The sequence below is a fragment of the Clupea harengus genome, chromosome 10 (assembly GCF_900700415.2).
Source record: "Clupea harengus chromosome 10, Ch_v2.0.2, whole genome shotgun sequence".
In the NCBI taxonomy this organism is placed as follows: Eukaryota; Metazoa; Chordata; class Actinopteri; order Clupeiformes; family Clupeidae; genus Clupea; species Clupea harengus.
Window position 1 is genome coordinate 17,056,792 of NC_045161.1, and position 15,000 is coordinate 17,071,791.

The 15,000-nt window shown below is 47.2% G+C and overlaps 2 protein-coding genes across 2 annotated transcripts in view; one reads left to right on the top strand and one right to left on the bottom strand.

The window, feature by feature from the left end:
* The first annotated feature begins 701 nt into the window (after positions 1-701).
* On the top strand, positions 702-10,523 carry tbxa2r (thromboxane A2 receptor). Its single transcript, XM_012830237.3, has 3 exons — positions 702-1,060; positions 4,797-5,732; positions 9,601-10,523. The coding sequence occupies exons 2-3, from the start codon at positions 4,902-4,904 to the stop codon at positions 9,883-9,885; spliced, it is 1,116 nt and encodes a 371-aa protein (XP_012685691.1). The 5' UTR covers positions 702-1,060; positions 4,797-4,901; the 3' UTR covers positions 9,886-10,523.
* Positions 10,524-13,882: 3,359 nt separating this feature from the next.
* Positions 13,883-15,000, bottom strand: part of gipc3 (GIPC PDZ domain containing family, member 3) — an 8,104-nt gene continuing 6,986 nt past the window's right edge. Inside the window, exon 6 of the mRNA XM_042708990.1 lies at positions 13,883-14,481. Coding sequence (XP_042564924.1) covers positions 14,330-14,481 — 152 coding nt within the window. The 3' untranslated portion in view covers positions 13,883-14,329. The remainder of the gene's footprint in view (positions 14,482-15,000) is intronic.

Consider the following 15,000-nt stretch of genomic DNA (forward strand, 5'->3'; position numbering starts at 1 on the left):
CAGCAGATGTAGAATTCTTCAGCACGGATTTATTGCATAATTTAAACAGCAATAGAGATGGACTCCGGAGGCGATCTGACAAATATTACTTGCGCCACCGTATTTAAAAGTGTATCTACCACTCCCACAACTGCCCTAGTTGGCTGACCCCTTTGACCAATGACACCTCTGACCTCTCATCTGACCTTACCCATTCAGAAGGCTTAAACTGTACCTAATGGCCAACCCCTTATTCTCCCATGGGCCAAATAAGTCCATCCCATTACTTCAAATAATAACATTCATTCTCTGTCTTTAACCCTAGATTTAAACTAACTCACCTAATACCACATAAAGTTACTTATTCACATACTAGCATTCCTACAATCGCTGACAGCTAAATTGTTCCCTTATCAGCCACCTCTCGTTTCCCAAACATGAGGCCAATTATCAAGAAGCTATTTTCGCTGGAATAGAGCTATCAGCGACTGAAACAGTCGTCTTTAGAAGATTACCTCAAAGAAAAGGTAGCTAATTAAATTGCCTCAACCAACCAAACCAAAGTTATAACGTCGGATTTGGTGATTCAAAGAGATACATAGACCATTTCGTGAATAAATGACATCAAAGAGTGTTTTCGTGCAAATGTGGCTAATTTGGCTGATGGCTTGAGCATTTCCTTGTTTTACATAAGTCGTTCCTTAATCTCCCGATCTCGAGTGACCATGGATGGAAGAGAGTCCAACATTACTGCGAACTCTTCCTGGTTCTCCCTCTCCCTCCTCCCGCTCTATCCCCGGACAGCTGGACAGGGGCGCATTCCCCCCGCGGCCGGCCGGCAGACAGATCCCTATCACCTGCATCTACAAGCGACGGTCCGTCAGGCGAAGGACAGTTTACTGAAAGGTTATATACACTAGAGTACAACTTGCCCTCCACATTCCAAAAGCGGCAACAGTGGAAGACAGTACATAGTAGAAGCCCAGAAAGCGGGAGAGTTAGTTCACGCATGGACATCGTTGGAGAGTTGTTTTTTTATGTAATGACGCGAAGTTCCAGCGCCTGAAGGTTTCCACTCCAGGTATTCATGCATTTCCTTCTCATAATTACTCTTTCCTTGATCAGTGTCGCGAGCGTTGTACCGTTCCACAGAACACGAAAGTGTCTTAATCTCTTGACCAGGGGGGAATGAACAAACGTTTGTTAAAGTCTTAGTTTTTGTATTTTAGTGAAAGCTAATACTAGCAAAAGTGTTTTCTTCAGTGAATTTTTTTTCAGCCCCTTCACACACACATACACGCATTCATTCAGGCATTTGTATCTGTTTTTCTGGGTTTTTTTTCTGTTATAGCTGTGTTTTATTTGCAATAGCTGTGTTTTATTAGCAAAAGCTGTCTTAAATGACAATACAGAAATGTTATTTAGTTGTCTCAATTAACTATTTCTAACATATGTACCTCTTTTAGTTAGTATGTACCTCTTTTGTCTATTTTATAAATATAAATGTTGCCAATCTTAGTGTGTTTTTTGTGTGATCTAATAATAATACTATAACGGCTTAATTTACAAATATAAATTTTGCCAAGACATGCTGTCATGTGGAATACAGTGAGAAATGACACGTAGCGCACTTGACTGATGTTGACCAGCATCATCTCAGACAACAGAGAAGGATATGGTCAGTCATTATGATTCAATTTGATAAGGTGACCTCAGCCTCTCAGCCCTGGGTTCTCTTCCCGTAAAAGGCTCCATTGGTGGGCATTAGACTCATCCTTTGGCCCCGGCTCTCTCGTGTCTGGGGTGTTACGGGCCAGTTGCGCATGGGGTTAGCCTATAATGCCCCCAAATGCATTAGTGCCGCAAGCCTGTCCCCAGTCAAGGTAAAGTGGTCCTTAATAGCTCTCAGTGGTCCAGGCCCAGCATCCGCCATCATGCTGGTTTTTGGAGGAAGAAGCGCCAGGAAGTCTGTGTTTTTTTTTTGTAAAATGTAGACTTTGCCTTCTCCTGTCTCTGCCCACTAATGCTCTTTGCTTTCTGTATTTCATATCTTGTGTCATGATTGTTCCTGGTGGGTTATGTGTGAGTTTGTCCCGAGGTACTGTATGTGTTTGTGTTGAGTGGTGATTGGTAATTGGTGATTGTTCAGCAGTAGGACTGAGGCCTGAAATATGATCACTGATTACTGAATTCAGATGTATTGATTACTCCTGATCCATGATGTAGCCAGGGAAGCACAACACACACACCTGGTGGTTTCAGTGCCTGTGTGTGTGTGTGTGTGTGTGTGTGTGTGTGTGTGTGTGTGTGTGTGTGTGTGTGTGTGTGTGTGTGTGTGTGCCATATCCTATGTGCGTCTTTCTGATTCTGTGATTCCGCTCGCTGCAGCAGGATGAATGGGATACATGACACTTTCAGAACAGAGTGTGACTGTCTGCGATTCTGTGTGATCGCGGGATGAGAGGAATACAGGAAGAACTACCTACAGCACCAAACAAGCCTCATTCCCCTGTGTAGACAGTGAGACAGACCCTCAGTCCCCTGTGTAGACAGTGAGACAGGAAGACAGTGAGACAGACCCTCAGTCCCCTGTGTAGACAGTGAGACAGGGAGACAGTGAGACAGACCCTCATTCCTCTGTGTAGTCAGGGCCTGACAGTCATGTACTTATGTAATGTGTATAGTGTATAAGGAATGGCAGCTATAATATACACTGAAGGGCCGCTATAATATACACTGATTAACACCAGTTGTCTGGGCAAAGACATACTGTTTTAGAGAACATGGCTGCTTCTGGGGAGATGATGGCGGACAGATGAACCCACACTACTGAGACAGAGAAGAGGGAAGAAAGGAATAATCCACCAAGATGCTGTGTGGCTATAGACAGTCATTGCCTGTGGTGGTAATAGGCCATTATAAAGCTGTGTGGCTTTTGAGTTTTAAAGCCCCTTTCTGACTGATGGGAAGTGTTACGCAACACTTTTTGTTTCACTCACGAGATTCACGAGATCTGTGTCACTTCCTGTTTATGCTCAGTGCTGTTGCTTTGCTGGTTATTTCCAGGAAACCAGCTTTGAAGACCATATTCTTGATAAGGTTCCCCCTGTCTGATCTTATATGGAGATGATGTGTGTGTGATAGGGGTGTTAGAGAAGGTTATGTCAGCTGTAGTGTGATTGGTGTGTTTGACAGAGCTTTACGGTAGCTGTGCCATGATTGGTGAGTTTGAGAGAGTCTTACGGTAGCTGTGCCATGATTGGAGAGTTTGAGAGAGTCCTACGGTAGCTGTGCCATGATTGGAGAGTTTGAGAGAGTCCTACGGTAGCTGTGCCATGATTGGAGAGTTTGAGAGTCTTACGGTAGCTGTGCCATGATAAGAGAGTTTGAGAGAGTCCTACAGTAGCTGTGCCATGATTGGAGAGTTTGAGAGATACAGTAGTTGATAAGGTTCCTTCTGTGATCTTATATGGAAGTGATGCGTGAGTGTTAGAGAGAGGTTAAGTGATCAATCAGACTAATCTGGGGTCTTATGTGGAGATGATCATTGACGTTTTGGTAGCTGTTCCAGGATTGGTGAGCTTCACGTAGAGGTGAAGTAGCTGATACGGGTCTTCTTTGAGGTTGTCTTTGATGTAGCTGGTTCCTGAGAGGGTTATGATAGATGTTCCAGGATCATTGGCTTTTAGAGAGGGCTGTGATCATTGATCAGTTTCCTCTCTGATCTCATGTGGAGATTATGTGTGAGTTTCGAGACATACAGATGACATGTGAGTCTCTGACAGATGTGTAGATACGCTCTGCTCTGTGAGCATATATGATGATGGTCAGATATTTCACAGGGGGGTTACAGTAGCTGAATAGTGTTATAGTGCTTCATAGTGGTGTTATATGGAGATGATATGAGGGTTGTAGAGGGTCGGGTACAGTAGCTGAATGGTGTTATAGTGCTTCATTAGGGTGTCATGGAGATGATATGAGGGTGGTAGAGGGTCGGGTACAGTAGCTGAATGGTGTTATAGTGCTTCATTAGGCTGTCATATGGAGATGAAATCAGGGTTGTAGAGGGTCGGCTACAGTAGCTGAATAGTGTTGTAGTGCTTCATAAGGGTGTCATATGGAGATGAAATAAGGGTTGTAGGGGGTCGGGTACAGTAGCTGTGGGATGTGTTATTATGTTAGAGTCAGACGCTGGGGTGGTCTCACATGAAGAAAAGCAGGCACAATATGCCCATGTGTGTGGATCACACACATCTTTAGAGAAGACAGTGCTGCAGTGTATTGTAAGCAGTAAATGTAATGAATGTCTCGGCTTTAGAGACTCGGAGAGCGCACTGTCCTCTCACCTTAAGCTCACAGACCCACTCTCCTCTCACCTAAAGCTCTCAGATCCACCTCTCATCATGTTTGCCTGCCTTTGCCTGGCAGTGAGGAGCTGCCTCTAAAAGCATTCCATCCGCAGCTTCGTCAAACTTGGAATAATAAACAGCTTTGGTTTGTGTGATGAGAGCAAATATCCGTGTGTGTGTGTGTGTGTGTGTGTGTGTGTGAGTGTGTGTGAATGTGTGAGGGTGAGTGTGTGTGTGTGAGTGTGAGTGTGTGTGTATTATGCCTGAGTGACGAGAGCAAATATTTACATGAAAAATTGATTGGGCTGAAAACAATTTACGGGACATCTCGTGTTGTTTAGATGAAATATGTGTCATTGCCGTACAACATTTTTCCCTTAAACATCTGGATCTGCCTGCCTGTGTGTATGTGTGTGTGTCTTTGTGCGTGTGTGTGTGTGTGTGTCTTTGTATGTGTGTTTTTTGCAGGAGGTTGCCGTGACTAGTCCGCCGTCCTCAGGATGAATTAACCTCTGAGCTGTTCTCACCAGCTTCTGAAAACACCAGCCCTTAACCCTTAACCCTTAACCAACCATGCAGCGAGCTGTGATTGACAGCAACAGAACCTCCCCTTTCCCCTCTCCGCCGACCAATGAGACGCCCGCGCTCTGCTTCTCCATCAACAGCCCTCCCTTCAACTACACCCCCACCATCGCGTCGGCGTACTTCTCGGCGGTGTTCAGCGGCCTGGGCCTGAGCTCCAACCTGTTTGCGCTGGTGGTGCTGCTGAAGGCGTTCCAGCGCACGCGCTCCCGCTCTCGCTCCTCCTTCCTGGTCTTCCTCTGCGGCCTCGTCTTCACCGACTTCATGGGCCTGCTGGTCACCGGCTCCATCGTGGTCTCCTTCCACATCACGCACTTCAACTGGCGCCTGCTGGACCCGCACTGCCACTTCTGCAACTTCTTTGGCATGTCCATGGTGTTCTACGGCCTGTGCCCGCTGCTGCTGGGCACCGCCATGGCCGTGGAACGCTTCATGGGCATCAACAAGCCCTTTTCGCGCTCGGGCAACATGTCCAAGGCGCGCGCGTGCTACATGGTGGCGCTGGTGTGGCTGTTTGCGGGGTGCGTGGGGCTGCTACCGCTGGTGGGCCTGGGCAGCTACCACCTGCAGATCCCCGGCTCCTGGTGCTTCCTGAACATCGGCCCGGCGCCGCGCGACCTCGGCTTCGGCCTCGTGTTCTCATTGGTCGGGCTGCTGTCGCTGGCCGCCTCCTTCCTGCTCAACACGGTCAGCGTGGTCACCCTGGTGCGCGTGTGCTGCAGACAGGACGGCGCCCAGCGGCGCCGCGACTATGAGGTGGAGATGATGGTGCAGCTCATCTTCATCATGCTCATCGCCTCCGTCTGCTGGTGCCCCCTACTGGTGAGTGCACACACTGCAGGTAGTGTGAAGGGGCGCCGTGCTGTGATATAGTGGAGAGGGTCTAAGTGTGATACACACACGTACGCACACACACACGCACACGCACACACACATGCACACACACACACATACACACACATACACACACACAAATGCACACACACGCACACTCACACACACATACACACACACGCGCACACACACACACACACACACACACACACACACACACACACACACACATACACACATACACAGAAGCACACACAAATTCCCTTCTCAATACATGGAGTTACGAGACATAACTCTAAACTGTAATTTATTTTGTTGGTTTATGTAAGGAGAAGCAGGTTCAGTGTGTACTCCATGGGAACTGAGGCCAGGAACACCACCATCACCTAACAAATATCTCCTCCATTATGTCTGAAGTGTTTTACATAAAACATTGTACATAACAAATATCTCCTCCATTATGTCTTAAGTGTTTGACATAAAACCTTATCTGAAAAATCAATCGTTGGCACTACCCATCAGATATGGCCTCTCCATTGTTGGTTTGGTCAAGGCGTTGTGTGTCCAACTTGTTCCAGTAGTTCTCTCCGAGCGCTCAGTAGCGCTCACACTCTCTGGCGCAGCACTCAGGAAGTGGCCCAGACCCGAGGCTAATGAGTGCCACTGCTCTGCATGCACGCTGCCGATAAGACCCTGGGGGGGAAGAGCTATCTCCGGCTAGATACAGTGCAGGAAACACACTCCCTACACACACACATACACACACACACACACACACACACACACACACACACAACCCCATATACACTCACACATGAACACACACACACGTGTGTGAGTGTGTGTTTTCACAGACGCACTCTTACACTTACACAAACACACACACACTCAAACCCATATAGACTCACACAGACACACACATTCACTGATGCACACACTGGGGTTTGCCTCAGGGGGTGCACATCCACACACATCCACATGCAGATGAACTCTCTCTCACACACACACACACACACGCACACACACACACACACTGTTGAACTCACTGACTCGGCCACTGTCCTTCAGAGTATAGCCCCCTCCCCAGGCGCATCGGTAATGTTGGGAAAGCAATGCCCTTCATCCACCCACAGCTGTTCTGCCGGTCACTCCTGTAGTCCTCTCTACGGGCCTTATAGCAGAGTTTGGTCCCAGGTCTAAACCCCTTCCAGCCTGTGATGTGAGGTGATCCATTGTTTAGATGAACTCATTGGTATCCTAGCGCCCCAGCATGCATTGATGGTGTTGTGTTTAAGACAGGTCCATCATTGCTATACCCACTGCGGAGAAGCGAGCACGCTGGGAGTGAGTCCACCATATTTATCCGGTGCGTTTAATTAGCGCTGTCTGCACAGGGGTGGGCTGTCCCTCACACAGCAGACCTCCCAGAGCGGTGATCGTGGCCACATTAACAGATCGTTTCTCACAGGATATCCTGCCACATCTCACCCTCCTGGTGGATTTTCCCCTATAAATCACTTTAAATAATTTGTTTATTATGGGATGTTGGAACACTCTTATAGTAGCCATGAAATGCTCACTGGACCAGATTTGTCATAATTCATGTTAAACTTTTCATTATAGATGAAGATTACAATAATATAATGCTAATCTTAATAATCTCCTAAAGTGCACATTGTACCATCGCTGCAAGTGATGTCATCCTCAGTCCTTGTCCCCTATTGCTGGCACACACACAGACACAGACACAGACACACACACACACACACAGAGACACACACAGACACATACACACACACCGACACACACACACACACACACACACACAGACACACACACACTCAGAGACACACACAGACACACACAGAGACACACACACAGACACAGACACACACACAGAGACACACACAGACACACACACAGACACACACGCACACACACAGACGCATACACACACACACACACACACACACACACACACACACACACACACACACACACACACACAAACACACACGTCATCCTCAGTCCTTAATGCTGGCTACTGAACGGAGATCGATGAGTGTGTCTGTGACTGTCCCATCTACTCCACCAGCGGCAGATCGATGTCTGACGTGTGTGTGTGTGTGTCTCTGTGTGTGTCTCTGTGTGTGTGTGTCTCTGTGTTCGTCTCTGGGTGTGTGTGTGTGTGTGTGTGTCACTGTGTGTGTTTGTGTGTCTGTGTGTGTGTGTGTTTATCTGTATGTGTGTGTGTCTCTGTGTGTGTGTGTGTGTGTGTCTGTGTGTGTGTGTGTCTCTGTGTGTGTTTGTGTGTCTGTGTGTGTGAGTGTGTGTGTGTGTCTGTTTGTGTGTGTGTCTCTGTGTGTGTGTGTTTGTGTGTGTGTGTGTGTCTGTGTGTGTGTGTGTCTCTGTGTGTGTTTGTGTGTGTGTGTGTGTGTTTGTGTGTGTGTGTGTGTGTGTGTGTGTTCTCCTGTGCAGATGTATATTCTCATGGGTGCCGTGTCGAGGGCGCCAGTGAACCCTGAGCACATTCTGGTTGGCCTGCGTTTGGCCACCTTAAATCAGATCTGTGACCCCTGGGTCTACATCCTGTGTCAGGAGTCCAGGCTGAGGCGAGTAAACAAACAAACAAACAGACAAACAAACTACCACGGCCTCAGCAATCTACCACCCCTCGCTCCGCAACTGTGAGCTAGACACATTGACTTTATACGCAGGCGCTGTTCTCGCTGGAAGTGCTTCTGTAACCCCTCTGCCCTGTAACTCGCTCCGCTCTGCCACGCGGCTAAGATGAGTCCCCCCCGCCACCATTAAAGACAAAGACTACCATGAGCTCCCCCCCCCGCCACCATTAAAGACAAAGACTACCATGAGCTCCCCCCCCCCCCCCCCTCGCTATTAAAGACCCAGACTACCAGGCTGCCAGGCTGTGCCATCAAACCACACCCATCAGTCATTTAAAGCATTCTCCACTGCTTTGCATGGCTCAAGACATCTACTGTGTGTGTGTGTGTGTGTGTGTGTGTGTGTGTGTGTGTGTGTGTGGTGTCAGTGTCTGTCAGTCAGTGTTCTTTTGTTCCAAACAGTGTGTTAAGCATGCTATTGTGAGCCATGGCTTTCAGCCAACCAGCATTTGACTGGTGTATGTCAAGTGAAGTCACGTTTATTTGTATAGCACATTTAAAAACTGGAGTTATACCAAAGTGCCTGTTCTCTTGTGTTATCAGATCTTCAAGCCCTCAGCGTTTAAGTGTGTGATCAGTTAGTTTCAGACAAGTGGCAGGTGGCGGGCAGCTCATATTCATGGTCCAAGGCCATTATAATTAAAAGGAAGAAACCCAATGAATAAAACATCATAGCCTGCAGGTTAGCGCATTTTAAAAAGCATCATTTTCTAAATCTGATCCTCGGTAAAAGTCAATCCTCCGCGTTATTTATAATAGTACCAGAGATGGATTTTCCCAGAAGTTGGCAGGTATTCCAAAAATTCTGATTCAGACTTCCAAATAAGGAAGGAGGGAATGTTTGCACTGAGCTGCTGCCCTGTCCTTGTTTGTGTTTGTGTTTGTGTTTGTGTTTGTGTTTTGTGTTTGAGGAGAGGGTCATTGGCGTCAGATTGGCGGCTGTCCAGCTGGACTCTAATGAGTTTACAGTGTGTGACTGTTCTCAGGGTGATTTGACTAAGGCTAAATTGACTGTGTGTGGTTGCTGAGCCAGTAAGCCAGTGTGTGTCTGTGTGCGTGTGAGGTGTAAATGAGACTTGAATGTGAGGTGGTAGTATTTGTTGAGGGTAATACTACACTCATTGTGTCTGTTAAACATAGAATATGTGTCCTCTCTATCTCTGCTCCCCCAGGTGTTTATTGCAGAGACTGTGTTGCGGGGGGAGCCGCTCCGAGTCCGCTACCTGCTGCTCTGGCTCCGCTTTGCCACTTGGAACCAGATCCTGGATCCCTGGGTCTACATCCTGTTCCGTCGTTCCGTCCTGAAGCGGATCTACCCGCGCATGGACTGGTCCCGCGGCTCCATCCTCACGCTCTACACCTCCGTCCGCAAGCTCACACGCGCCTCCCTGGGGGGAGGGGGGCTCACACCGGGGGCTGAGGCGGGGGGGGCTGAGACGCCTGCAGCCGAGTCGTGAGTCAAACCCCAACCAGACCCACCCCCAGACCTTTTTCCTTTTTTTTTTAAAAGATTTATTTTGGGCTTTTTTGCCTTTAATCGATAGTGCAGTGAAGAATGGGACAGGAAATGAGAGGGAGAAGAGGCGTGAAGTGGACAGGAGAAACGACAACGGGCCAGATTCGAACCCGTGTCGCCCATGGGCGTCAAGCCCGTATGTGGTCGGGGCTACTGCTTGCGCCCCCCCCCTTCTCTCCTTCTAGCCTTGCTCACAGACTGATAGGCCACAGCAAGAGGAGTGTGTGTGAGAGTGTGACTTTTCTGACACTTTTCTTTTTTTCTTTTTTTCTTTCATTTACATTTTCTGTGAGGTTCAGTTTTAATTTGTTTGGGTTCTCTGTCATGGTGGTGCTTTTTGTCCCTCTTGCCCGGCGGTAGGACAGGGAAAGTGTTTATGTGACCGCGCGGTAACGTAAGCAGCTGTCAGAGCGCATCTGGAGCCCGTCTCAGTATGTCCTCCGCCGTCATGGCTAACAAGCTCCTCTCAGAACAGTCTGGTCATGGCCACATGTGTCTGTGTGTGTAAGGGTACATGTGTGTTTTTGTATTTCAGTGTGTGTCTGTGAATGCATGTGTGTAACTGTGTCGGTGTGTGTGTGTGTGTGTGTGTGTGTGTGTGTGTGTGTGTGTGTGTGTGTGTGTGTGTGTGTGTGTGTGTGTGTCTGTGTGTGTATTTGAGTGTGTGCTTGTGTAAGGATGTGTTTGAGTCTGTACTTGAGACTGAGGAGCTGGCAGCCAACAGCTGTTTCTCTAGCAGAAATCTGTCAGATCTGTGGAAGCTGAGCAGTTAGTCAGTCAGTAACGGAAGAAAGCTGTCATATCTTTGGAAGTTGAGAGCCTGGACAGGATGGAGGTTTCTCAGTCGACAGAAAGGCCACCAGTTGAAGCGGGAGACATCACAGAGACACGTGTGGAAGAGATGTGGGCATCTCACTCGTCTGAGTGGTCAGGTTCTGCTTCCTCTCCCTGGACTCACTCAGACTGTGGGTGGAACTCTGATCTCGCCTCTCGGACCGACCCATGAAACCTGACCTGAATCTAATGACTATGAACTAAAGATGGAGGAAAGTGTGTTAACAGGTGCCATGGTCCTAACAGAGCATGTCATTGTCACACGTTTGTTTCAGCGTTGTGTGGTCTGCTGAAGTCGTCCTTTCAGTATGTCAGTCTAGATGAAACCATTGCTTAAGAGACGATGATGTCTGTGGTTACTGTGATGATTGTGATGTCGGTGATGTCTGTGACTATGATGTCTGTGACTGTGATGATTGTGATGTCTGTCACTGTGATGTCTGTGACTGTGATGACTGTGACTGTGATGTCTGTGACTGTGATGTATGTGACTGTGATGTCTGTGACTGTGATGTCTGTGACTGTGATGTCTGTGACTGTGATGTATGTGACTGTGATGTCTGTGACTGTGATGTCTGTGACTGTGATGACTGTGACTGTGATGTCTGTGACTGTGATGACTGTGACTGTGATGTCTGTCACTGTGATCTCAAGCATGGCCACCTGTTCCTGGCCTCCAGGACTTGTGCGTGTGTGCATGCAGTCTTCCACTTTCTTTTAAGTTGCATGAGAACACAGACTTCTGTATACACTGAGCTACAGCACAACCTTATATACGAAGCACCCAAAAAGTTCTTATTATGCAAGCATATTCATTCAGCAGAGGAAGGAAAGCACAACAGTCCCCCACCACTGAGCTGTGTGTTTGTCTTTTGTGTGTGTACGTGCGCACGTGTGTGTATGTGTGTGTGGTGTGTGTGTGTGTGTGTGAGTGTGTGGTGTGTGTGTGTGTGTGTGTGTGTGTGTGTGTGTGTGTGTGTGTATGTGTGTATGTGTGTGGTGTGTGTGTGTGCATGTGTGCATGTGTGGTGTGGTGTGTGTGTGTGTGTGTGTGTGTGTATGTGTGTATGTGTGTGGTGTGTGTGTGTGCATGTGTGCATGTGTGGTGTGTGTGTGTGTGTATGTGTATGTGTGTGTGTGTGTGTGTGTATGCGTGTGTGTGTGTGTATGTGTAGTGTGTGTTTGTGTGAGTGTGTGTGTGTGTGTGTTGAAGGACTGCTGAGGTTATTATAATGTGATGTTACATGTCCGGATGTCTGTGAGCAGATGGAATGCCTCCCTCCCACTACCCCCCCCCCCCTCCCCCCTCCCCCCTCACCACCACCACCACCACCACCATATCCCAACCCTCTCACCCCCAGACCAGACCAGTGGGTGGAAAAGCTAGTCCAGCAGTCTCTCATCAAGCCCACCGCTACAAGCAGTCTCTCATCAAGCCCACCGCTACAAGCATTTCTTCTTAACAGGGCGAGAGTGTGTTGATGTTGTTGTTATTGTTGATATTGTTGTTATTGTTGTGAGTAAAACTGCATTGATGAGAAAACAGTGAAGTTTGGTGCATTTGGTACATTTATTGTGATAAGTGGTAATGAGGAACATGAAAGAATGCCTAATTCCATCAGGTCTTCATTCAGAAACCAACACAATATCATCAATAAAACACTTAAACTACGGCGGCGCTGCGTTCATGAAACACTTAAACTACTGTCGCGCTGCGTTTATGAAACACTTTAACTACTGTCGCGCTGCGTTTATGAAACACTTAAACTACTGTCGCGCTGCGTTTATGAAACACTTTAACTACTGTCGCGCTGCGTTTATGAAACATGCTCGTAGTTTCCCCCTTCATCCTCTCGATGATTTTCTCATATGAATTGAAATGGACATATTTACATATTTTACTACTGTGTGTTTGTGTGTGTCTGTGTGTGTGTGTGTGTGTGTGTGTGTGTGTGTGTGTGTGTGTGTGTGTGTTTGAGAGAGAGACATATTTACATCATTTACTACTGTGTGTATCTGACATCTGAGGGAGAAAACAAACAAATAAACTAGATTAAATAAACACACCGAATATATAAGAGAAGTGTTCATGAAGTGTTTATGTACCGTCTGTAAACGCATCAAACATAACTTACTGAAGTGTTTAAAAACTGTCAGTAAACACATCAAACGTAACTGACTGAAGTGTTTATAAACTGTCTGTAAGCACATCAAACATAACTGACTGAAGTGAAGACCATCATCTGTTCAGGCGAGAAGTAAAGGTTTCGAGAGAAAGCGAGCGAAACTCAATCCTATCTACCTTAACCTTAAATCTACCTTGGCTGCAGCGTGGTAGGGGGGAAGGCCTATTCTCCAAATAACATATAGACCAGCGGCTGAGAAATGAGGAGGTGTCTGTTTCCCACTGCACACAGGAAGTGACCTAACAGGAAGGAATGCGTGGTATGCTCACACACTCCCTGGGCAGTGTACAGTGGTCCCCTGTAAGTCTGGCTGTAGAGAGATGTGGGGGAGTGTGTGTACTTGTGTGGTATTTGTCATCAGCGTGTTTGGCAAGTCCTGGTTATGAGATGGATCTCTGATACAAAGTTCTGTTGTTTCTGATTATTCAAATGTGTGTCTGTGTATGTGAGTGTGTGGTTGTGTGTGTGTGTGTGTGTGACGCACAACATGGCGGCAGGAGCAAACACCAGTCCTCCGGCTGCAGCACATTAACACACACATACCCGCTGTAGCTGCTGGCCACACCACATGGAAGTTAAAGCTGTAGTTTTAGTATGTGTGGGTTTAGTATGTGTGTGTTCCACACCACAGCAAAGTTAAAGCTGTAGTTTAGTATGTGTGTGTTCCACCTGCAGTGATGCTGATACAACAATGCAGCCAATTTGACCTCAACGGCTCTGGGTAGATTTTTGCCTGTCATGTTTTCTGTCGTGCACATCTGTCCCAAATTGGCGGGGGGGGTTACACGTCTCCAGACATGCATCACATTCCTCTGTCTCCCCTAGGAGCCCAGTCAGCCAATCAGCACACATCTGCTGCTGAGCTTCTGTACTCCACACTGTCATGGAGGATAAGGAAGGAAAGAGGAGCTTCTGTGCTGTGCAGTCAGAGTGACTGAGGTTTATGTGTTTATTCAGCCTGGGTTCAGCATTAATGTGAGGTCATACTGGGTTAAGTGTTAATGTGGGGGTCAAGCTGGGTTCAATGTTGATGTGGGGGTTATGCTGGGTTCAATGTTGATGTGGGGGTCATGCTGGGTTCAATGTTAATATGGGGTCATGCTGGGTTTAATGTGAATGTGGGATCATGATGGCCCAGTCAGCAGCTGACTCTTAAATGGATCTGGCACTGATCCGGCTCATATACGGCTCATATACGGTTCATATACGGTTCATATACAGCTCATATACGGCTCATATACGGTTCATATACGGTTCATATCTGGCTCATGTATGGCTCATATATGGGCCAGATCCAGTCCCAGTCATCTGCTTTCTGGAGTATGCCGATGAAAAGGCGTGATTGTTTCCTAGTTTCCCCAGCTTCTACATTCTTCCATTCTTTACGTCTCCAAGAGCGCCCCACACGTCGAAAAGGAACACGTCTGGAAAGGCGAAGTCTCCCAGGACCAAGTCAAGAGCCTCTGCGAAGTCGTCCGGGTTCTTCTTGTCTTTTCCCGCCTCTACAATGGTCGTGGCTGCCGAAGAGAAAAAAATCCCCCTGAGTTTAAACACCTTATCTACACATTTAGGAGGTTATATCACTAACCTATACATTTAGGAGGTTATACCACTAATCTACACATTTAGGAGGTAATATCACTAATCTACACATTATTATATATGGTGAAATGTGGGGAATGCCATTATTATATATGGTGAATTGTGGGGACTGTCATTATTATATATGGTGAAATGGCATCTTTGAAAGCAGTGTTTTTATCTGAAATGATCTCTGGATGCCCTGAATCACCAGCTGTAAAAGCATCTCTTGTTAGATGAGAAGGATGCCACTGTCTGTGTGTTTGTATTTGTGTGTGTGTGTGTGTGTGTAGAAGGATGCTTTTGTAGCAGGCCTTTTTTAATGCGTAATTGATAACTATGTACATCAAAATTCAGCTTTTTCCATTACATCTGTGCTCTAAAGAAGTTGAGGACGACTTCACCGTAAAAGCCTGACCTGTGACCTGTGACCAAGTCTCTTTCTCTAAGAGTTC

Excerpts from the sequence above, each read along its gene's own strand:
- tbxa2r (XM_012830237.3), top strand. The coding sequence starts at position 4,902 with ATGCAGCGAGCTGTGATTGACAGCAACAGAACCTCCCCTTTCCCCTCT. Across the intron at positions 5,733-9,600 it reads TCTGCTGGTGCCCCCTACTG|GTGTTTATTGCAGAGACTGT; the intron begins GTGAGTGCACAC and ends CTGCTCCCCCAG.